At 44.2% G+C, this 25,241-nt stretch overlaps 1 protein-coding gene across 2 annotated transcripts in view; it reads left to right on the top strand.

Moving 5' to 3' along the window:
* The window catches only part of DNAH9 (dynein axonemal heavy chain 9), a 316,438-nt gene extending 292,897 nt beyond the window's left edge, over positions 1–23,541 (top strand). The window contains exons 64-69 of one of the 2 annotated variants that reach the window (XM_088801910.1): positions 2,894–3,085; positions 4,139–4,330; positions 6,885–7,055; positions 11,313–11,495; positions 17,118–17,507; positions 23,066–23,541. In XM_088801910.1, the coding sequence (XP_088658036.1) occupies positions 2,894–3,085; positions 4,139–4,330; positions 6,885–7,055; positions 11,313–11,495; positions 17,118–17,507; positions 23,066–23,293 (1,356 nt within the window). In that variant the 3' untranslated portion in view covers positions 23,294–23,541. The remainder of the gene's footprint in view (positions 1–2,893; positions 3,086–4,138; positions 4,331–6,884; positions 7,056–11,312; positions 11,496–17,117; positions 17,508–23,065) is intronic. The other variant, XM_088801911.1, reaches the window with a different exon arrangement.
* Positions 23,542–25,241: the final 1,700 nt, after the last annotated feature.

Raw genomic sequence — 25,241 nt, 5'->3', positions numbered from 1 at the left:
AGTCTGCTGGACAGGCCTCTTTCATCTTCTCAGGAAGGCATCCTTTCCTGTTGCTTCTTCCTGGGAGAGTTCTACCTCCCTGGCAAAGGGAATGCACAAAGGTGTGACTCCCAGGAGGGTGGGGGCCATGGAGGCCACCTTCAGATCCATCCAGTACACTAGCCTTGGCGACGTCCAAGGAGACTGTTCTAGGATCTGTTGGGAAGGCTTTATGATAGCATCAGTGAGTCTCTAGCTTCGTAGAACCCACGCAAAACTCACTACAAATCCCAGTTGGGTCATCTAGGTAACAGACCATCCAAGAGGACAACTATTCTAGCTAGCCCGACAGAAACCATCAGAAACAGGAGCCTTCTGGGGACTAGTTTAACTTAAAATGAAGACCATTTGGCGACTAGAGTCTCAGATTTCACTGTGTATGCCATCCCTCTTGATATCGGAATCAAGCAGTCCAGCATGGACAGGAAGTTGCCGCAAAGAATTTCAGAAGTGAAACTTGTCCGGTCTCCTCCTATTTCATTCACCTTCCCAACCCAACTCCAAACCCACACATAATCTGGAACAGAGAATTCGGAATGTTTTAACTTGCCCAGTATAATGTGGGACAAAGAGTAGGCTGCTGTCATGTCCACGGGCATTCTTTTTTTCATTTTTTTTTTTTTTTCCTAAGTAAACCTTGACTAAATTCTTAGGTACTCTGTATCAGAGGTCAAAACTTCTAAATTTTCTAGATTTCCTATTCCATGTGGGGGAGATACACATGCTTAACTTTGAAATCTACAGCTGTTGGTGGTTCCAAGCGAAGACATTTCTGCCCTAAGAATGCATGCACATAATGCCACTGAAATGTACACTTCAGAATCGTTAAGATGGTAAAGTTTATGTAATGGGTATTTAAACAATTTTTTATAATGAAGGTTGGGAAAAAAAGCACTGGGATATAGTTAGCGAGTTCTATTAAAGGCTACAAGCAGACCATTCCCAGCTCTGCTGCCTTGAGGGTCATGGACAGAGGCAGGGAGGAGGGCAGCAGAGGCCTCACGTTATATCTCCTAATAATGACCATCATAATATTTTCCGTGGTAGGATTATTGTCATCTCTCTCCATATCTGGCTTCATCTTCATAGCCTCCCCATGGGCCCTTGTTCTTGGGTTATCTGTCTGCAAGCCTGATGTCTAGTCTTGGTCTTCAGGCAGCTAGAACTACATCCTAAGAGATGCTGGCTTTTCCAGGTTATTCTGTCCTTACCAACAGTTGGTTTGGGGCCATGTATAGCCATCTTCAATCACTCATTCTGAGAGAGAGGGATAGATTGATGAGTATATTCATTGTTCACAAGAGGTTTAATTATTCCATTCTGCTTTTATAAGTGCCCTGGATCAGAGACCTGGTTAATACCCCCTATTATCCACTCTCTTTCTTCAGAGCTCTTGTTTTAACCACTTAAGGGACAGATGATAGAACTGAGCTCTTTTTATTCTTCTTCCCTGATAGCTGTGCTGTTAGGGGATGGTTATTTTACTCTGACTTTTGTTTGAGTGTGCCACTGTCAACCAGTTTCAGCATTTTAATATGTATTTCCTTGTTTGGGCTTAGAGGCATTTTTCAGCCAGACCCATTTTTTTTCAAAAGTGTCAGAAGTAACAAAGGAAGCACGCTACGTGTCGGTAGAGAACAGCTCTGTCCACAAAGCCGTCAATAAATGTCTGCTTGCACGAGGCAGTTACTTGGCCCTTTGCATCACCTCTGACCTGTCCCGTCCGTACATTTGTGGCAAACATGGTACCCAACAGAGGCAGCAGGGTGGTCCCCACATAGCCAAGAGAAAATGAGATGGTCTCACGGGTTGGTTTTCCATGAGAAATGTCAGTTCTACCAGAAGATTAGTCTGTCCTGTCTCCTGTGTCCCCCTGCCCGTGTGAGCAAAGTCTAAGGACCAGTTCGTAGGAGAGACACCAGGACTGAACCCAGTCTGATGTGTGTGAGCTTGGAAAGTGCCTTCCTTGGGCTCCAGCTGCAATGTTTTCCTAAACAGAGAGGGTCTCACTTGGAGGAACTTTTTAATTCCAAAGAATCCAGGTTCTTATCCTGTCATCCCTTCAAAATGCAGAATTCCCCCTCCCCACTATTACCACCAAGCACAATTCCATTGCCTCCCTCTCAACTATGTCCTGCTTCTCTTTTCTTCCATCTGTCCTTTCTTTCACCCTCTCTTCACAAGCCAAACCTTTTCTCCTGGCCTTGTGCTCTGCAGCCAGGACCCCTCAGCATGTATCCCATCTCCCCTGCTCAGGTTTGGAGGAGCAGTTAGGATGGTGAAGGCCATGCCACTCCTCTGTTTCTTGTGTCTCTGAGTCCCATCCTCCACGTCCTTGCAGCAGCTTCCCCAGCTGATGAGCCAGGAATTCCTCAGTCATACAGGCAGTAATTACACCTACTAAAGTTCTGTGACGGCCAAGAAAAGCATGGCAGGAAGGGAAGAAATTAGAAATGATGCTGTAGGAGTCCCCATCCACACACCAGCGCAAAGTGACATGAATATGACCAATGGGACACTCCTGTGGCCACTGCTCCATTTTCCTTTAGCTGTGCTTGAGAACTTAATTAGCATGTCCATGTGTGCAAACTTTAACCGTAAACCACACTGAGTTCTAACCTGAATCTAAGCCTTAACTCAGATTCTAAACTACAAGCCAACCCTCTGCAAGGTCCCCTCAAACCCTGAGCCCATGCCTACCCACAATGCAATCCATAGTCCCTCCTGTATGTCGCTCAGGCCCTAACCAGGTAATTTTATCCAGAGCAGCCCCAGCCACCCTAACCCACACCCTGGCCTGGCCTGCAGAACAGCAGTTCTGTGCTAATGTTGGACGTGACCCTTTTCCTTTCAGGACACCCTGGACATGTGTTCCCGGGAGACAGAGTTTAAGAGCATCCTCTTTGCTCTTTGTTATTTTCACGCGGTGGTGGCGGAAAGACGAAAGTTTGGGCCCCAGGGATGGAATCGCTCTTACCCCTTCACTACTGGGGACCTCACAATCTCTGTGAACGTGCTCTACAACTTCCTGGAGGCCAATGCAAAGGTAAAGGTGCCAGCCAGCTCAGAGGTAGAGCTGGAGGGCCACCTCTGAGAAGGATGGTGGGCCAATCCCAGGGCCAGTGTGAGGCCGAGCAGAGGACCACAAAAAGCTCCGAAAATCAAACCTGTGACTCACACCTGGTGTGAGTCAGTCCCATCAGTGTTTGTTCCAGGGCACAGACCACCCCTGCATGCACAGCTTTGGAGGGAACTGTGGACTGGCCAGAAGAGACCCCACGCTCCCCTCATACATGTTCCCAATGTAATTAGCCAAGGACACAGATATTTTCATGGGAAACTCAGTTCCTCATATAGGTATGGTCTTGTCAAAGCTGAAGAAGCCAAATTCCTGCTCATTCTGTCTGATATCTCTATTTCAAAGAAAACTGACACTAACAATCCATGCTCTTCCACATATGGGCCTGTTCAGACCATCAAAGCTAAAGCTCTTCTGGTTCATAGGCCAAACACAGCATCAACAAGACTTCCTCCTCTTCTTGGTGAGGAAAGAAATCAGGCCCAGACGCCCTCAGCAATCCCTCTGCCTTCCAGGGACCCAAGAAACACCCCCCCCCCAACTCCATCCCTTCTTTGGCTACACTGCGGCAGGGCTTTTCCCAGGGTCTTCCCTCCCTGACTTGAACACCAGTAAATTTGCCTGCTGCATTTCATTCACTTTGGACTTTCAAAGGAGACAATTAGTCAATCTAATTAATGGCAGGAAATTAGAAAAGTACCCTGGGCCTCACATTCTTCCGTTTGACATTTGCCTATTTAAAGGGCTTGTTGGTAGAGCCAGACTTCTCTGCCACAGTTAATGACCTTGAGAGAGGGAAGGCATATATGCAAAGGGTTGGCTCCTTACCTGTACTCACCCTTTGATGTAATTCTTCAAGCAGTAATGAGCTCCCACACATGCCTGCCTCTGCTGGGTACTGGGGATATGCAGGTGAATGAAACATTGCTCCTCATTCAAAGAGCATCCCGTCTTGTACCTTACGCTCTGCCCGCACGTCAGACCAGCCTGTGTATAGCTCTTTCTTTCCCTGTCTCTCAGGTCCCCTATGATGATTTGCGTTACCTCTTTGGAGAGATCATGTATGGAGGCCATATCACCGATGATTGGGACAGGAGACTCTGCAAGACCTATCTGGAGGAATTCATCAAACCAGAAATGCTAGAAGGAGAGTTGTCTCTGGCCCCAGGGTTCCCACTCCCGAGCAACATGGACTACAATGGTTACCATCAGGTAAGTCTGCCCTCTCCTCATGGCAGCATGACGGTTTCCCCGTGGGGCCTGGGTCTTCCTTCAGTGCTGCCCTACACAGCTTAGGGATGCTCACACAGGGCCAAGGAAGCATGGCTTAAAGAGCTGAGCTTATGTAAGTGTGCTTCTCAGCCCCAAGTTCACCCTGTTCAGTTGGAGGGCTATAGCATTTCCAGCCTCGAATCCAAGATACAATTGAGCCTTTGGAGATCTTTTTGTTTTTGATGTTTGGTTCAATAATTCTATTTGTTGCTGTTTTCTATAAATGACATCCGGGGCATTCATTTGATTGTTTTCATTCAGCATATTGATAAAGCCATTTTTATCAAAATTTCAGGTAAGAACTCAGCCAACTTTTGCTGAAGTTTATATTAGGGATTCTAAATGTCTTAAAGAGGACATGATCTTCTCACCCCTCTTATTCTTTGTTGGTCGCTATGAACATAGGCGCATGTGCCCACATACACATACCAAGAAAAACATTCAAATGGAGCTTTTTCATACTACTTTGGGTTTTCATTTCACTATCACTACAGCTATTTTTAAGGTGCTCATCTTTGCCTATTTGGCCTGCCATGGAAAATAGATTGAAAGATTTTTTTTTAAAAAAACTTTTCCATTGCTTGACTTTTGAACATACCTAAAGGAAATACTGGTCATAAAAATATTAACTACAAACTTTATTTTTTTTTAATTCATGAAATTTAAGAAGATAAGTCATAATAGTCATTTGATCCAAAAGAGATCCAAGATGGCGGAGTAGGTAAACACTGTGCCTGCCTCCTCCCATGAACACATTAAAATTACAACTAAATTATAAGACAATCAATCTGCAGCACCATCTGAGACTGATAGGAGGGGTGCAGACACTTAACAGGCTGGCCCCAAACCTCTATGTGGCAGTTGAAAACTCGGAGGGATATCTCAGCCATGGAGGTTCCCCCCTGAGGAGTGAGAGACCCCAGCCCCACATAGTAGCTATATTTTTCATATAAATCTTAAGAAAAGAATTTAGATAAAGGACCTGCTGCAGGATGGGAGCCATCATCATAGGTAACTGCAATTTAATAGCAACCGGGAGTGATGGACAAGGAAGAACTTGGCCCGTTGGCTCAAAGCCCTCTCTGTGCCCCAATGTTAAGATGGCCCAGCAAACACTTATTTACCAAACACTTGCTTTCATGTGAACTGCCTTCCTCCCCTTTGAAGTCCCACACCACAACACCCACCCACCCCTTTTCTTTAGCTCAGGACGGCATATAAGCCTTAACTGCTGGGTTTCTCCTCAGGTCCCACATTCTTATGGACCCCGCCCCCCCCCCCCCCAAATGTACCTTAGTGATAAATTTGATTATTTCTTCCTGTTTAAAAAAAGCTATTTGATCCAGAAAAACTGGACCTATGAGAATAAGTTAAAACCAATAACACCCTAAAAAAATAAGAGGAATTTTTAAAAAACTGCTTGACCCAAGGCTTCAGGGCTTTAGCCAAGAAAATTGTGCAAGAGCACCCCCTAGTGTCCGTAGAGCAATTTGCCAAGAGGCTGGAGCCGTGAAGGGCAGCATGGTTTGCACACTTCCAAATGACTGAGGTAGGTTTTTCTTCTTGTCATCGCTCCCTTTAATCTGCCAGTTAATAGATGGCTACAGAGAACCTACCAAGAAGTCCAGCCTTATGCTGGCTGCTGGAAGAAATACAAAAATAAACACACAAATTACCCTTTAAGGAATGAGCAATAAATATTTTCCTTAGACTAGATGGGACTAACACCAAGAAATCGTCCAAGTCAGAATAGAAGCTAAACTTGAGGGATATTTTCTCACTGTAATAGAAAGAATTGTGAAAGAGTAATCAGAGAATATTTGGAGAAGGAAGGGCGCCTTCAACGCTGAGGAGGAGTTTTTAGCGAGGGCAGACTGTGGCCACCACAACTGATCACAGAGATGGGCTATTTGGCTGACACACTGTTTAAAATCTGAGTACTTCTCATTGAGGCAAGAACTCTCCAGTTCAAAGCAGAGGTCCCCAAGCTCTACTCCCAGTTCACACAGTAATTGTGCATACGTGGGCCCATGTTTGCACTTAGGTTTGTCATCCTTGATTGTGTTAAACAGAGGGAGAGGAAAGGAGTTTCAGGGGAAGAGATCAGAGCTCCTAGAAGAACTGGAGTAAAAATACCCGGTAGGGTTTAGTATTTCTGAGAACTCTGAGACCTTCTTGTGTGTGGAGGGACAGGTGTGTATATCAGGGAGCAGTGGGAGGGGGCGAGCCTGGAGATGGATAAAGTCCTCTCTGCTTCCAGAAACAGAGAATGACCTCATGAATGTGGAAGTTCTGGAAAACTGGCCCAGCATACATAAATGGCTGGTGTGGAAGGAAGGTGGTGTAAACAGGTGGTGAGCACGCTGGTATCAGCCAGTGGTGGTGAGCAGCATTCAGCTAGAGGGCCAAAGGAATACTGTGGAGTACGAATCGGAGTGGGAGATGGGAAATACGTCTTGGTGTGTTTTTAAGTGAGCTTGCCCTTGCCTTTCAGTACGTTGACGCCGAGCTGCCCCCAGAGTCACCATATCTCTATGGCCTCCACCCCAACGCCGAGATCGGCTTCCTGACCCAGACCTCAGAAAAACTCTTTCGCACGGTGCTGGAGCTACAGCCCCGGGACAGCCAAGCTGGAGATGGAGCAGGGCCCACAAGAGAGGAAAAGGTATATGGAGGGCATTGCTTGCAATCCCTCTGGGGAGCTGAGGATTGCAGATGGAGAGTCCTCTCCCACGGGTCTCGTTGCCGGTTCACAGCCCAGACCACACCGTGCATACCTTCCTCTCACATGCCCGCCCGTCCAGCCTGGACATGGCTGCCCTTCAACTCCAGGAGCCCCTTCCCCCTCCCCGTAATGTCACCACGCTGGCCATCTGGTTACATCATAGGAAGTCCCTGCCACTGGGTTAGGCAGTTTGCTTTGCTAGTTCACCCAAAGTCCATTTTTATTCAGTTTGTCTGCCAAAGTGAAGAAAGGTCAGGGTTGAACAACAGTGGTTTGGGAAGCTTGAAACTGACTTTGTGATTCTTTGGCAAACTGAGTAATGATGGGTGGGAAGCTGCTAATAAACACCTCCACCCTCATTCCACTAACTAGATGCTCACTTGAATTCAGTCATCTTCTCTAAGATAAAAATGCCTTCCCTTTGTGTGGATGACATTCAATCAGGCAGTCTACTAACACACAGTTAAGTGCTACTAAGCATAAGACTTCCTGAAGTTTCAGGAAATGCGAGTAATTATAGGGTGAGTTTGGGTTTGGGGACAACCAAAGGCAATGCAAGGGCCCTGTCCCTGGTGTGGACGCAACAGAGGGCAGAAAAGGAGTGGGACATTGAAGTGAAACTTCTCAGGGAAGCTCTTCCTAAGACAGGCTAATTCATCCTCTGAGAGATACCTTCTTCACCCCACCTTCACTCCACAGCACTGCCCGCATTCCTGTAATTAGAGATACCACTGGGCTGACAAGAGAACCTACTTAGAAGACTAAAGATTAAGAAACCCAGAGAATGACCAAACTTTTAGACTCCTGGGACTGATTTTAGAAAACCAACTGATACTAAAGGAGTTCTGTTTAAGTTAGGGACCGGTGTCATTAAAATAGTAGTTCTCAAATTTTAATATACCTCTAAATGAGCTAGGAAGCTTGAAATTCTGATTCTGAGGTCTGGGGTTAGGTCCAGGAATTTGCACCCTAGCAATTTTGAGGCAGGTGAGCATACTTTGAGAAAGGTGCCCTAAATCACACTATTCGGACTGTTCCACCATTCGATACAGAAGATATAAGTTGACAACAAAAGGAAAAGAAGAAATTTTACATTACCTAGAAACTAAACTACATAGAATGAAAAATGTTCCTAGCGCTAAAAATGAAAAAAGCTGGGACTGTATAAGTAATAGATTTAGGATTCTTCAGATGACATTCAAAGAAGCTTCTAGGTCTTGAAACTTCCTTATCCCTTCCTTCCAACTAATTCAAGGAACGGTGTGTGTGTGTGTGTGTGTGTGTGTGTGTGTGTGTGTGTGTGTCTCAGAAATGGATAAACTATGATCACTTGCCAAAATAGGAGAACCTAGTACCACCACAGATATCAGGAAATGGGCAGATTTTGCTAATATACAGAGTTCTTACATATGGAAAAAGAAGGAGAGAGAGGAAGCGAGGAGGGAAAAGAAGAACACCAGATAAATTCACATCATAATACAAATGGTCAATACAAATATTCTCAATGTCACTCATAACTAAATGAAGTTAAGTGAAATATCATTTTTCACCTAATGGTAAAGATTTTTAAATGTGATAATAGAGTAGTGAGGGCATAAGAAAATAGGCACTTTCATCTCTGCTGGTAGGTTTAAATTACAGGCCAATTTGACCTAGCTACTGAAATTTAAAATGTTCATATTTTTTACTCATAATTCTATAGCAATTCAACTAGTGAAAACACTCAAAAGTGCACAGATTTTATGATATATTTTTATTGATTGATTGCAGGATTGCTTTTAGAAGTAAAGATGATAAACAGACCAAATATCCATCAATAGGGGAATAAATTATGGTATGCCAAACAGTGAAATAATGCATACTGTTTAAAAAAAAAAAAAACAAGGAAAATCCATATGTACTAACAAGGGAACGTGTCCAAGATTTATCACAAGGTGAAAAAAGCAAGCTGGAAAAGTTATGTGTAGAATGATTCCATTAGTGATAGAAAGAGGAGTGGAGGGATGGGAAAGGGAGGGAGGGAAGAAGAGAGACAGGAAGGAAGCTATCACAGACATGATAAATATGGGAGGGAGGGAGGGAGGGATGGAGTTATGTGCATTGAAGCATACTTGTAGGAATTATAAACTTAAAAACTAGCAGTTAGTTGGGTTTTTTCCCCTTTGAGGGAAGAGGAAAATTTGTGGGAGGATTTTGATTCTAATATCATATGGACCTATAATGTTTAGGTTTTTATGGTAAGCATTTATTACTTTCCCTAAAGGAAAAAATGGCAGAGATGTTTGCCTGTGGAAATAAAGGAGACCACATCTCTTGGGACCTACTCCTCCCATCGGAAGGGGCTTTTGGGCTCCTCTGAGCAAAAGAGGGAACCTGTCCGTCTGTGTCTGTGGATCTGCTCTCATCCCAAACAGTCTTCTCTCCGGCCGCAGGCTGGTCTCAGAATCCTCCAAGGCCTGACCAGTGACAGAATAGAACTGTTTTCCTGTGTTCAATGTATTTTGGAATGATGCCTCCAAACTATCTTTTCATCTCCTTGTGAATAATGTCCAAATGGTAGCTCACTGTTACACGGCTGTTCCTGCAAATTCCGCTCCAGAGACAGAAATATGATATAATTTTAGCCATTTGTCTTCTACCCTAGCAGCAGCCTTCAGGTACCATTAAAATTCCATTCCAGTTTTTGCTGTGACAGCAGCAGAGACCCATTTGTGACAGGGTGAAGTGTTTTACTTTCTTTTTCTAACATCAGCTCTTTTCCTAGAGAATGTATTGTATGTTAACAATACAAGGTAAAGTGAATATCAATAATCCTTTACATTTATATACTTTTTCATAGCTTTCAGATGCTGCCACATTCATCAACTCATTGGATTTGATCTTCGCATCAGCCCTGGGAGTTGGGGGGGAGGGGCAGGTGGAGGAAGATGCTCTTTGAAATTTTTATAGATGCAGAAAATTGAGGCCTAAATGTCTTGCTAAAATTCACGTGGGTAATGCATAAATAACCGAACTGTATTAACTCAGTCAGAGTTCTTTGGTGGCAAACAACAGAGACCAATGTAGCTGAAATAGGCAAGAAATAGCTCACTATATCAAAGGAATCAACCTAAGAAAGGATAGAACCACAATGGCCCTGGAGCCCAGGGAGAAAGAAAAGAGGACAGTCTTTTCAGGGCACTTCCGTCCTGTCAGTGGCTCCAGCCACTTGCTGTCCCTGAATCCCAGGCTTGAGATTCAAATTCTTATGCTCCTGGAACAGATAATCAGGTTGGCCTACTTGGGTCACGGGAGGGCTGGGCCCCATGACTCTACCCCCAAACAATGGGGACAAGGTCGATTTATCAAGGAGAGAGGGACCTGTTAAGAGGAAGAGGAGAGAGACAAGGAACAGACAAAAACAATAGACATCTACCCCTTGTGTCTGGAGCTCAGCTCTCAGGATCCAGGAAAGCTAGCTCTCTCTCTCCTGCTGGCTCCCTGCCTCCCTGCCTCCATGCATCCTTTTCTGCTGGCCATGTGTTCTGTTATATCCATACTTGTTTTGTTTTTATTTCTCTTCTGACAGACTTCCTGGGCTTACTCATTTACTTCAAAATGGCAGACTCAGCCTCCAAGTGCTTACCCCAAAATAACTCAGTATCTTGATGCTTCAATTCCTATTTTCCAGGACAGAGATCCTGGCTGTGCTAGCGCCACTGGTCTAATTAGCTGACAGTTTGTGCGGCAAAAGGAATCATGGGGTGGGAGAGGAGGTTTACATGATAGATGGGGATGCTTCTTCCAGGACCCAAGGACAGAAACCCCAGTGCAGCCTCATGGAAACTCAGAATGGAATGTATTTATATTCATCACTGCAGTTTCATGGAGCCCAGAAGGACCACCCTGGGCCCAAGTCTATTCTATGCCTTTCTAGCTTGATATTCACAGATAGGTGGGTCAGTTCCTGGGTTTCTCTGACTCCCAATTCTTGGAAAGGCATCTGTGCTCATCTTTTTAAGCAGGCTGCACAAGTCACAGCCTGTGGAGGGGCCGTCCTGTGGCTGGTCTTCAACCCCGGATCCATTGACCTAAGCGAGCAGGCAAGAACTGGCCAGGAGACGGGTGACTGGCACCTTTAGTGCAATATCACAGGAGAATGGAGTCCTTCTGGAGATGAGAGTCCCTCTAAACCCTGTGTTTCCTCTTGTGGGGCAGGTCAGAGCCCTCCTGGAAGAAATACTGGAGCGGGTGACAGACGAGTTTAACCTCCCAGAGCTGATGGCCAGAGTGGAGGAGCACACCCCCTACACGGCCGTGGCCTTCCAGGAGTGTGAGCGCATGAACGTCCTCACCAGGGAGGTGCAGCGCTCACTGAGGGAGCTGGACCTCGGCTTGAAGGTGGGTGTGGTCTTGGGTAGGACGGGCATTGCCCGCTGGGCCCCCTTGGGGAGGAAGTGACACCGGGAAACCTGGGAGCCGGAGAGCCATGCTGCTACAGCAATCTGAGTGCCCAGGAAGGGATCACTCCCAGAAACCGGAGTCTGTTCCCACTGAAGGGAGGGTAAGACACGAGGTGGAGAAACCTGAAGCTGTGCTGACATCAGAGTGACGTGTGCTAGTTGCCCAGGAGAGTACGACATGGACAGTTAAGTTCCCGAACTCATCCTAGAAAAAGTGCTACGTACCTCATTGCTGAATAGCACTACGGTCACCTTCGAAGTACTCCCCTTGGGAACCTATTCACCAACATCAGAACCTAGTCCGCCCTTCAAAGCAATTTTGGAACTCTTTTTCTGGAATGGCCATCAGAGCTGTCGTCGAATTACCCTTGATGTCCCAATGTCATCAAAATGTCTTCGTTTCAATACTTCCTTTATCTTCAGGTAAAGAAAGAAGTCATTGGGGGTCAGCTCAGGTGAGTGGGGAGGATGTTCCAGTATAGTTATTTGTTTACTGGCTAAAAACTCCCTCACAGACAGTGCCGTGTGAGCTGGTGCATTGTCGTGATGCAAGAGCCATGAACTGTTGGTGAAAAGTTCAGGTCGTCTAACGTTTTCACGCAGCCTTTTCAGCACATCCAAATAGTAAACATGGTTAACTGTTGGTCCAGTTGGAACAAATTCATAATAAATAATGCCTCTGAGATCAAAAAGGTTAGCAACATCATTGCAACAAGTTCGCGAACTTAATTGTCAGACCTCATATACTCTGAGTGACTGTCGCCAGGGAGTAGTCTTGACACCCTGGTGTCTTCTACTGACACAGGTAAAATTGCTTTCATGGGAGGCAAAAACGTGTGCTGGATAACAGGCCAGGCTCTCGACTCCCTGGGCTCAGCTCCAAGCCCTCGCTGGGTAGCCTCAAAGTGACTTCAATCTCACTGTGTCTCAGTTTCGTCACCTGTGAAACAGGGATCATGGTCCTACTTCACGGGGCTTTTGGAAAGATTAAATAAATGGATTTCCATAGAGTGTTCAGAACAATGCACAGCACATGGTAAGTAACCTAAAAGGATTAGCTGATAGTATTATTATCACCGCATCAGGGGAAAGGAAAGAACTGTAATCATTTACAACCTCAAGGTTGTTTGAAAGATCTGATAGACCCAAAGTTGCACAGGCTCTGAGGTTTCCCGTGAACAATGAAAAACTCTATTTCTACAACTAATTATTTACACAAGTTAACTGTATTCACCACAAGATGATTATGTCCAGTGCCTCGCACAGAGCCTGGTAGATATGAGTTCTTTTGATGGTTCACCTTATCATGGAAAGGCCAGCTGCCTTTTCGGAACCGAGGAAGGTGAGTATTGCCAGTTTACATCACCACATTTATTAAAAGAATTGTAGCCCAGACAGAGGCAAAGTGAGAACTCCATTTTGTAGCCGACAGTGAAAGCACAGCCAAGCCCTGTGGGTCGGGCTGTGGGGTGCTGCCACCTCTGTGTCTGGCTCTTGGAGTCATACAACCATGGTCACATGTACATCGGAAAAACAACTGTAAGTTTCTTTTCATGTGGTCACATAGAAACTATGAAATAGGCTGCAACATCGAGGTTAGTGGAGTTTTTTTTTAATCTGTTAATTTATCTTTTCCCCCAGTATGCATGGAGGGAAATAAGAGAAAGGTGAGATGGGAAGGGATGTTGAAGATCAACAGTGTTTGGTAATGTTTCCAAATTATGCACAGTCTGTAATCAAATGAAGGAAAAAATTTCACAGAACACTCTTGAACGTAAACAAGGACGTTGCCTGTCACATTATGCAGCTCCATCACTGTGGCACGCAGGTACATCCGTAATTACCCTGAGTAAGTTTGTTGCAATCTTAGCTTATTGAATCCATGCAATTTGACGCAGTCTATTTACCCATTCGACTTCTGATTCATTCACTCATTTTTCTTCCGAGAGCCTCCACTGCGGTTGGGTGTCAGGAATCACAGAGCGTGCCAGGGCAGAGATGAAGGGGGCAGGGAGAACCTTTTCTTTCCTTTCAGCCTATGCAAGCAGTGTTGATTGATGAGTTCTTTGGGCAAATCTCGGCCCTCCATCCCGGAGGATGCAAAGGAGGCTGAAAGGGGAGCCTCCCTCCGCAGAATGACAATCTTGGAAAAACAAGCACACAACTGATTATAACACAATGCAGAATTAATTAAATGTCGCATAGAGAGATGTGGGAGAAGAAAGGGAAAAACAAGTGTGGAGGATCAGGGAAGGCCCCAGAGGACAAGTGGCATTAAGGGGCTTTGGAGGAAGGTAGGATTACGGCAGCGGGTGACACAGAAGAGTGTTCCAGAGCCTCCCTGCAGATGGGCCCCAAGCCTGCTCTAAGATTTAACCAACTTTGGCCAGAGCAGAGTCCACTCAGGTGAGTAATAGTGATATGGTAACTGGTGTTGACAGAACAATGACCCAGAAGCTGTAAGAACAACTGTATATTTATTGCCTTTTTCTCCTGGTCCCTCTATAAGCTGGAGGACAGATACAGCAATCTCCATTTACAAATGCTGTCATGAAAATCCAGTCTCATTAGGACAGGTGCCCAAATTAACCTGGTCATCAGACTTCCTGGGAGTTTTATCACAATACACATTCCCCTCTCCACCCTCCAGCCCTACCAACCTCCGGAGCCACGTTCTGTGAACCTCTATTTTTAACCAGAAGCCAGGTAATTCTTGTAATGACTCAAGTTTGTGAAGCACAGTATTAAGGCAAGTTGGTAGAATAAAGAGATGGACAAATATCTTCATGGGAAAAGGAAGGTGCAAGGAGATGTCAGCAGAGTTCAGAGGAGTGAAAGTTTTTAAGTCTTTGGAAGAGAGAACTGCGCTTGTTTCTTCTCTGCCCCTCCTCTGAAAATGAGTCACTTCTACTTCTGCTCCATGTCATGAGAATATCTCAGTTCAGACACCTAAGTACAAGTCTAATGATTCCTTCTTTTCCTAAATCGTTCCTGCTTCACGCTCAAACTGGCAAAACCTAAGAGAGAGTATATTCTTTAAGGCCTCATCACTTGCACATTCAATTAGTCAATGCAAAATCATTGTCAGAATAAATTATAATCATATTACAAGCAGCTGTGTGAAATTTTTAAGAAAGCCAAGTTACGCATTTTATGTTCCTCTGCTATAAAAATGATTTTAGATTTCTAAAGGGTGTTAAAAGTTGAGTATTGCATATATATTTTTTATTGTCATGTTTCCCCAAAAATAAGACCTTAGCCTGATAAATCATCTCTAATGTGTCTTTTGGAGCAAAAATTAATATACGACCCAGTCCTATATTATAGTAAAATAAGACCAGGTCTTATATTAACTTTTTCTCCAAAAGACGCATTAGAGCTGATTGTCCAGCTAGGTCTTATTTTTAGGGAAACACAGTGTTAGATTTTATTTTTTAGAGCATTTTTAGATTCACAGCAAAACTGAGCAGGAGGTGCAGAGAGTTCCTATATACACACTGCCCCCTCCACACACAGCTGCCCCCACTGTCAGCGTCCCCAACAGAGTGGTCCATTTGTTACAACTACTGAGCCTGCATCTACTCATCATAATGACCCAAAGTCCGGAGTGTACATTAGGGTTCACTCTTGGTGTTGTCCATTCTGTGGATTTGGGCAAATATAATGACATGTATAATGATGTGTAGCCACCATTACAGTGTTTGAGAGAATAGTTTCACTGCCCTAAATATCCTCTATATTGCATATATTTTAAGCACGTCATTCCTCTGATCACAGCGAAACTCGGAGATGTAGAGGTTCACATGACCTCATTGTTTTCAGAAGTGGCACATGAGACATGGTAACGCAGAGTAAGAGGTGGACTCAGCCAGAGGAGGTAACGGGGAAACAAAGGACTTTGCCCCATCTGAGTTCATCTCTGTTTGTCTCACTCTGCCACCGCCCTCAAAAGAGGGGCCAAAAGACTGAGATATTTTCATCACACTTTTTCCAGTAATGCTGACCCAGTTCTCTCATGTTACAGGACGACTCCAGGACAGCAAGTCTGTACAGTCGTATGCCCATGAACACGTTTTATTAAGACTGCAATATATAGGACTCTTTAGGCCTGGCAAAACCACACACATACTACAGTTTACCACACAGAAAACAAAGCCTTTCTATTTAGACCAGAGCTGGCCAGTAGAACTTTCTATGATAATAGGAATGCTCTATATCTGTGCTAATAAGGTCACATGTGGCTACTGAGCACATAAAATGTAGCTAATGTGACTAAGGAGCTGAAATTTCATCTTGTAATTTTAATTCACTTGCATATAAACAGCTACATAGGGCTAGCGGTTGTCAGATCAGACACAGTTGGCTTAAAGCATCTGTACTGAATACAATGTAAGGCCCAAAATAATGGGTAAGGACTTGCCTAGCAGCCATGTCTGCCAGAGAGAATATCAGGTCATTTTCCCATAGAAAAGAGGCCCTCTTCGTGCCCAAAGGTGACTTCAAGCACCTCCCCACCAAATGGCTTACAGCTCTTCAAGGCCATCAGTTTAGGCCACTGCACTTCTCCCACTGACCTCTTTTCTCTGGCGTGTATTAGTCTGCTCAGGCTGCCATAACAAAATACCACAGACTGGGGGCCTTAAACAACAGACATTTATTTTCTCACAGCTCTGGAGGCTGGAAACAAGGTCAAGGTGCTGGCAGATCTGTGTCTGGCGAGAGCCCACTTTCTGCTTCATAGACAGCTGTCTCTTGCTGTGTCCTCACATGGCAGACAGAGCAGGGGAGCTCCAGGGAGTCTTCCTATGAGGGCGCCAATCCCGTTCATGAGGGCTCCACCCTCATGACCTAGTCACCCCTCAGAGGCCCCGCCTCCTAATACCCTCACCCTGCGGGTTAGGATTTCAACATATGCATTTGCGGGTACACAAATACTCAGTCCATAACACAAACCCTATGTGGGAATCACTGCAATAGAGATGGGGGCTTCAGAGTACTGCTAGATCCTTGGCATAACCAAGTTACCAAAGTTTAATTTAAAGATAATTTTCAGTATAAACCTTTCCTTACAGATTTTATCTAGCTGTTGGAAAAGGGTCCCTTAAAGTTGACTAGGTGTCTAATAGTTTGATTTCTGAAGGCAATCCTTGAGTTGGGGGACTATAGATCCTGTGGGTTTTAGCTTTTTGTGTTTCTGAGCTGCATGTTAAGAGCCTGCAGAACTGTGACAAAGGCTGGAGGAGAATCATGGAGCCCACGCTTCAGGGTAGGATTGAATCAGCATGGAACTAACTCACAGGTGGTTTGAGGTCCAGAGTGGATCAGTCCACTACTGCCGGCAATGTAGACTCTGATATCACTGGAGCAGGGAGAGTTTTAAAGGACCAGTTTCCATGAGACAACCCTTGCAAATCAAACACTAGACAGGACAGTCATTGCATCACCCACTACTGAAGCCATCTCCTGTCTTCCTGAGGGCCATGGGCCAGAGGTCCATCAAGCCAGCTCTTTGAACAGACTTGCTGCCCCTTCACTGTCCCCTCTCACTCTTTGTCTTCAGGGGGAGCTGACCATGACCAGCGACATGGAGAACGTACAGAGTGCCCTGTACCTAGACACAGTGCCAGAGCCCTGGGCCAGGCGAGCCTACCCTTCCACAGCAGGCCTGGCAGTCTGGTTTGCGGACCTCCAACTCCGAATCAAGGAGTTGGAAGCCTGGGTAGGCGACTTCGCGATGCCGTCCACCGTGTGGCTGACAGGCTTCTTCAACCCCCAGTCCTTCCTCACTGCCATAATGCAGTCCATGGCCCGCAAGAACGAGTGGCCACTGGACCAGATGGCCCTGCAGTGTGATGTCACAAAGAAGAACAGAGAGGAATTCAGAAGCCCTCCTCGGGAAGGGGCCTACGTCTACGGTCTCTTCATGGAAGGTGCTCGCTGGGATGCACAGGTAAATCCTGGGATGAGCCGAGGGACATCCTTTGGAGGCTGTCTCCCATAAAATATGGTTACTAAAAGGGGTGCCCCTGAATCTTTTGACCTAGATAACCTTTCCTTGAGGTTGGCAAGCCATTTTTATGCAACCTGGGATGGTGCAGAGAGCACAGGCTTTGCTGAGTGAATAGAGTGGTTAAAAGCTAGCGCTCTGGAACCAGACGGGTAGGATCTGATTCCCAGCACCACTATTAATTAACTCTGTGACTTTGGAATGTAGTTCTACCTCTCCAAATCTTAGTTTACTCAAGTATTAAATGGGAAAATGGAGTTGCTATGAAAATTAAATGAGTTTATAAGCAAGACACTTAGACTGGTACATAGGGAGTGGTGAAAAAGTGTTGGAGTCAGCAATCCCTGCTGCTGTGTGACCTGGGGATAGCATTTCACCTCCCTGGTCCATTTCCTTCATTCATGAACTCTAGGATGTCAGAAATCCCCTTTACCTTTTGCATCGTCCCGTCAGCAAAGGGGAACCAGTAGATATGACATTTTTGAAAGGATTCCTCACTGAAAGCTAATAAAAATTGGAGTCACCGTAAGACTGGAACTGTTTATCATGGTTAGGAAATTGGCAAACAAGCACAGATGACTAGGATAAGTGACATGAACAAGGATGGATAACTCTAGAACAAATTTACATTTGTTGTACACATGAGCCAGAAGGAGCACTTAGTCAAACATCTTATTGGCAAGTGACACTAGACTATTCTTAGAGGCAGTATCAAGCTAATGGGGAAAAACTGTTAGAAGACCTAGAAGATCCTAGAAGGCCATGTAAATATACATGTAGAGCTGTACTGAGTTGAACAGTGTCCTTCCAAAATTCATGTCCACCCAGAACCTTAGAATGGGATCTTATTTGGAAATAGGGTCCTAGTAGAGTAGAGCAGGTCCTAAATCCAATGCTTGGCATCCTTATAAGAAGGTCATATTGGAGACACAGAAAAGAATGTCCTGTGAAGACAGAGGTGGAGATTAGAGTGATGCATCTGCTACAAACCAAGGAATGCCAAGGATTGCCAGCAACCACCAGAAGCTAGGAAGAGGCATGAGACAGTTTCTGCCTCGGAGCCTCCAGGAGGAGCCAACCCTGCCCATACCTTGCTTTAAGACTTCTGGCTTTCAGAACTTGAAAGAATACATTTCTGTTGTATTCAGCCACCAAATTTGTGCTCATTTGTTTCGGCAGCCCTAGGAAACCAATTGAGAGCCAACAAAAGGACGGTAAAGTGGAACAATGTTTGAACAGCCTGAACCTTGAGAAGGAAGCTGACTTCTCTCTCTCCACCTGAACATTTGTACAAGATTTTGTCAGTGGAGATCACACATGGATTGTATTAGGGGTAGGTTGGTGCAGGGAGAGCCAGAGCTAGGATACCAAAAACGCCAAAATGAGAGAAGTTTAAAAACAAAAAAAAAAGGTAGGAAAGAAGTGCAAAAGGCAGAGCAATGGCACTTGGGGGGGGGGGGGGGGAAGGAAACGATATTGATTCCAAACATCTACCTCCAGTTTTTCATTACCTTGTTTCTAAGCAATAATAATAAAAATTTTCCAAAAAGTAATACCTGCCAAAAGCTCTTGTTCTCACAGTGTCTATCCCAGAAAGATTTCATCAAAAGTGAAAGAGTAAGGATGTCCAAAAGTCCTCTCCTCCACGAAACAATAAGAACATTGGCCAAAAAATATCAGAATCAACTTTTTCAGAGTTCTGGAAATTAACCAAAGGCTTTCAGTAATCCAAGGAGTGTTTGTTGAAGAAAACTGGCTGAATCTCAGTAAGAAGAGCAAACTTTGTGGCCTTTTAACTTGCCCTATTCCCACCTAAACTCTGTGGTAGCCTTGACAACCAACAGGCCACCGTCACAGTGAAAACAGCAGCCTAGCAGCCACTGGAGGGAGCAAAATGGAGTTGTAGTGCTTCCAAAGCCCCATTCCCAGAAAACTGTCATTATTTTCCCTGTCTGGTGGTCTCATAGAAGACCCCACTCACAAGTCTGTCTTTATTTGACCTGAGTTAGAGCTTACCCAGGGCAATAGCCTTTCTCCAAGAGCATTTACTGAAAATAATCAAAGACAGCTGTTTAACATTGAAGCATGCCCGAGGCAGTAGGTAACAGTGGAGCAAAGCAAAGGATAGCCAGAAACCTTAAAAGGAGAAACCGGAAAATGAGATGTTCATAGGGACTTTGTAAACCCCCAACGTGTTCTTGGAAAACTAGAAGGCTATGCCCACATGCAGAGCTAATGCACACACTCAAGAAAGACCTGAGAAGGCCATAAGCTCTCACCTCTAGCTAACCTTGAGGCTCTGTGAAAGCAGGAAGTGAAGGCTAAAGCAGAGTTTTAAATTGTTTGGCTAAGCATTGAAGGCATGCCCCCAACACACACACAGCCTCTGAGCAAAGACTGTGAGACTTATTGTTCCAGGCATTTAAAAAATCTCTGTCCAAGTATTTGCTGATCACTAAGCTAACTGAGCAGGACACTTCAGTGGCCACACATGACAAAGAATACAGACTTCAGAGAATCAGTTCAGAAAAGTGACTGAAAGACAACAAACCCTATGGAGGGAGAAGATCTGATTCCCAGAGTTGCCATATTTTATTTTTTATAATGTTCAGTTTTCAACAAAAAATTATGAGACGTGCAAAGAAACAAAAAGGTATGGCCCACACACATGGGGAAAAAAGCAGTCAACAGAAATGGTCCCTGAGGAAGTATGAAGGTGGACATACTAGAAAAAGACTTTCAATCAGCTAGTTTAAATATATTCAAAAAACTAAAGGAAACCAGGTCTAAATGACTAAAGGGAAGTATGTGAGCAACGTATCACTGAATAGAGAATAGTCATAAGGAGATGGAATTATTTTTAAATATTAAATCTGGAGTTGAAAAGTATAGTACTTAAAATAAAAATTCAATAGAGGAATTCAACAGTAGATTTGAGTAGGCAAGAATCCCTAAACTTGGAAATACATCAATTGAGTTTACCCAATCTGAGAAACAGAAAGAAAAAAGAATGAAGGTTAGTGAACAGGTTAGAAACCTGAGTAAACACCATCAAGCATACCAACATATGCCCAGAGGGAGTACCAGAAGGAGACGAGAAAGACTATTTGAAGAAATAATGGCCAACACTTTCCAAATTTGATGAAAAACATTACACATCCATGAAGCTCCACAAAATCCAAATAGAATAAATTTAGAAATCCGTAACTAGACATGTTATAATCAAACTGTGAAAAGATAAAAACAAAAAGAGAATCTTGAAAGCAGCAAGAGAAAAGCAATTCATAACTTACAAAGGATCTTTGATGACAGTAACAGCTGATTTCTCATAAGAAACCATGAAGGCCAGAGGCAGTGGAATTATACAAAGTGCTGAAAGATAAAGACCGCCAGCCAAGAACTCTATATCCAGCAAAACTATCTTTCAAAAATAAAGGAGAAAGGAAAACATTCCAAATTTAAAAAAAAAGAAAAGTGAGAGAGAATTCCTTACTAGCAGACCAGCCCCACAAAAAACACGAAAAGTCCTTCAGGATGAAATGGCAGGACACTAGAGAGTAACTCATGTCCACATTGAAGAAACAGAGTACCAGTAAAGGTAATTAGGTAATTGCATATGTAAATGTAAAAGCCAATACAAATGAATTTTTTTTACAATATAACTTCCATTTTTCTCCTGTTTTAAAGGACAACTGCCTAAAGCTATAATTATATGTCTGAGTTGACAGGCATAAAATGTAATAGATGGCATTTGTATGATGAAAAAAGTACAAGTTCTTAAACAGAGGAAGAGGAAGGAATGGAACTATATAGGAGTAAAGTTTTTTGTATGCTACTGAAATCAAGTTGGTATTAATCTGAAACAGATTCTTATATATTAAGATGTTAATTTATAAACCACTAAGAAAATAATTTTTAAAACATAGTGAAAGAAATAACAAGGGAATTAAAATAATATACTACTATATATCTGTTTAACACCACAGAAGGCAGTGATGGAGGAACAGAAGAAATAAGACATAAGACACAAAACAAATAGTAAAATGGCAGATGTAAGTCTTACCTTATGAGCGATTACATTAATGTAAATGGATTAAACACTAAAATTAAAAGGTAAAGAATGGCGGAATGGATTTTTCTAAATGATCCAACTATAAGCTCTCTACAAGAAACACACTTTAGATTTAAAGACACAAATATGCTGAAAGTAAACAGATGAAAAAACATGCCATTCACACAGAGAATTCAACCACAATTAAAAATGTCAATACCCCACGGCTAATGGTGACTGCTAATGGTTACAGCTTCTTCTGAGGGTGGTGAAACTGTTCTGGAATTAGAAAGTGATGATTCTACATTAAAAAACATTGACTTGTACATTTTAAAAGGGTTAGTTTTATAGTATGTGGGAAAAAAGGTTCTATCCCTGCTCCCACTCCCTGCCACAAACACTCAGTTATGGGGGCCAAGGAGGTCCCCCTTGTTTCCCTCAGTTCTGTTACTCGTCATGCCTCTCACCAGCCTCTAACAGAACTGAAGAGGCACATCCTTACCTTTAAATGCATTTCATGGAAAATAAACCAAACTCTGTTCATAGCCCAAAGGGTTCAGAGTCCCTTGGACATAGGCGAGGAATCTGTGAATCACTCTGGATCAGCATTTCCCAAAGCACGTTCCATAAGACACTTGTGCAGTGGGAAATGAATAGATTGCAAAGAAAAGGGTCTTGTTGGCAAGTAAAGTTTGGAAATACCAGGTTAAATGAAGTTAAACTGTTTTCTTTACTGCTAGGACTTCTCCTTGTGTTCAGTGTACTAGCTTCAAAGCCGGGGTATAGTAGCATCATCTCCCAAGCTTATTTGATAAAGCTTATTTGCTTCTCAGAGCGTTTCTCAGGACTAGCAGGAAAAACTGCTCTGGACGGCTCTATTGAGACATCTCAGAAAACCTTAGAGAGACCCCAAGTGGAAAGCTACCGAAAGGCCACGTCCTTGTTCCGTGAGTAAAGATGGAACATAGCTCCATCCACTCAAAAAGTCAAAATGCACCAGACGGTGGATGAGGTCACATAGGAGACTGGAACAGGACATAACCAAAGCTTTAAAATCCCAAGTATTTGCTGGTAGCTGTGTCTTACTCATTTTTAAATCCCCAGCACCTAGCATGACATCTGGCAAATGGTTACATATGATATGAAATGTCACCTTATGAAATGAATGAAAAATAAAACTAGGAGAGACTGAAGCTTCAAAGGGATTAATTTGTGTATGATAAATATCAGCTTTTGGAACTCTCCTTCAGAGTGATTTCGGCCAGAAAACCGCAGCACTGTGTTTTCCACATGCATTCCATCGTGGCTCACTGAGAGAACCTGTGAGGGCTTAGGCATAAAGACAGCCGGCCCTGCCAGGCACATCTCCCGGATCTTCTGCCAGGAGAAAGCTGGCTGGCTGGGCTCTGGGTCTGATCTAAGGTGGCTCTTCTCGTGTTCTCGTCCTCAGGCTGGGATCATTGCAGAGGCAAAGCTGAAGGATCTGACACCCCCCATGCCTGTGGTGTTCATCAGGGCCGTTCCTGCAGATAAGCAGGATTGCCGCAGTGTCTATCCCTGTCCTGTGTACAAGACGTGTCAGCGGGGACCCACCTACGTGTGGACTTTCAACCTGAAGACTAAGGAGAAGCCATCGAAGTGGGTTCTGGCTGGAGTAGCTTTGCTTCTCCAGATTTAGCTTCCTGCAGAGCCCCTGAGAAAACAAGGCTGGGCTGGAGACTGCCCAGAGCGATAGTGTGTGTGTGAGGGGGAACCACAGACAGAGAAAGGTAAGAAAGCATCAGCATTCCCAATTCTGTAGAATTCTTTTAGGGAACTCGGAGAGAAGTGCCTAAGGTGAGGATGAGCTGGGGCAGTGTGGACCCAGGAGCAAGGCGAGGCGTTTCATAACACTGAGCCCTACCTAATAAAGGGATTTATTCTTCAGTTATGTCTGGTCCAGGCTTTGAAAGCTGCAGCGTCATAAATGGTCCGAGAGAAACAAACACCGGGCGGCCTGACATGGTTACACGGCACCTCTCTCAGTGCCTGAGCCCCTAGCTGCTCCGTAGACTGGTGGCATTGGCGTCACCTATAAATCAGTGTGCATTTTAACAAGCTCCCCAGGTGATCTGTGTGCACATTATGCTTTGAGAAACATTACTCTGGACCGGGGGAGTCATCAAACTTTTTCTGTAAAGGATCTCAGTAAATATTTTAGGCTTTGCAGGGCATATTGTTTTGCCACTTTGCCACTGAAGCCCCACAGCAGCTATAGACAATAAACAAATGGGTGTGGCCACATTCCAACAAAAGTTCGTTTACAAAAACAGGTGGTGGGCCATGTTTTGCTGACCACTTCTCTAGAGGGTAAGGGTGATAGACTGGGGTGCCAAAAAAATGTATACACATGACATGCATTCATCTTTTGTTATCAGTATATATTGAGTATTACAATTTTAATCCAGTTCCTTCCTTTCTTAAAATGTGTATACATTTTTTGGCACCCTCTGACTATATATGATATTTATCCTTCATTAATTCACATATCCATTCAATCAATTTTTATCTAACATCTATTTGCTGAGAACATAACTGAATGACAGGCTGTTTCCTATACCTCTGTCATCTGTCAGATCATTAAGAGGGACCCAAGGAGAAACCCTTCACCTAAAGCTGTTTAACCTAAAAGTTTTCTAGAATTTCCTCTGGAATAAATTTGCTCTGGGATACCAAGGAGCCCCCCCACCCACCCGTGTTTTAATGAGTTTTAAAGAGCTCTATGTTTGATAAAAAGAGTCTGGGAGGACCCAGGATAGCTTCTAGGACCACCATTCCCACATATCCTTGCAGACATTTTCTGGATTAACTGCTACCTTGAGCAGCTGTCAAAATCCCCTGGAGGGCTTGTTCAGAGAAAGACTGCTGGGCCCCGCCCTTCAGATTTATGACTCGGGAAATCCAGCAAATTGCCGATGCTGCTGGTCCCAGAGCCACACTTTGAGAACTGATTTAAAACGGAAAACCCTCCATCCTACAAATCTCTGCTACGTATGCAGAATGTAATGCCAATGCCTCCATGATTTTCCTGCCTTCTGCCCTGGGGTTGCTGCATCCCCTAAAGAGAGTCCTTATTCACCTTCGTGCTATATGAGAGTTAACAAATGTCTCTGGAATCCAGAAATTTCAACTTCAGTTTTGTCTCATCAGCCAGCAATGTCCTTCCTTTGCTTGCCAAGAACCAGCCGTCTCGCCTACAGGTTCACGTTTTCAGGGAGATAGCGCTGTCCGTCTCATTCGCACCCTCACCCAAACAGTGACCTAAGAGCAGGCCGGGGGAGGACCCTGGTGGGAGGAAGTCTCATGACATGAGAGCAGGACACTTTGGGGCATGTGACTTTTGAAGACAAGGACCAGTGGGCAGGTTAGATACACGTGTTAGTAAACCTCTGCACAATACTATAAATTATATCAGTACTAGTGATTTCTTCCTACCGTAACACCTACAGACAAAATAACAGAGATAATAGTTTTAAAGTGCAGATTACTTGCGCAAAAATGATAGCCTGAGGGGGGTGCCAGGAGAAAGAGGGGCAGCTTGTGGTGTGCAAGCAAGTGGGAGGTGAGCTCTGTCTGTCCCACACCAG

Source organism: Rhinolophus sinicus, chromosome 12 (assembly GCF_057876585.1).
Source record: "Rhinolophus sinicus isolate RSI-liver-muscle chromosome 12, RSI-T2T, whole genome shotgun sequence".
Taxonomy (NCBI): Eukaryota; Metazoa; Chordata; class Mammalia; order Chiroptera; family Rhinolophidae; genus Rhinolophus; species Rhinolophus sinicus.
The sequence above is the reverse complement of the archived record's forward strand: the minus strand, read 5'-3'. Positions and strand labels throughout refer to the sequence as shown.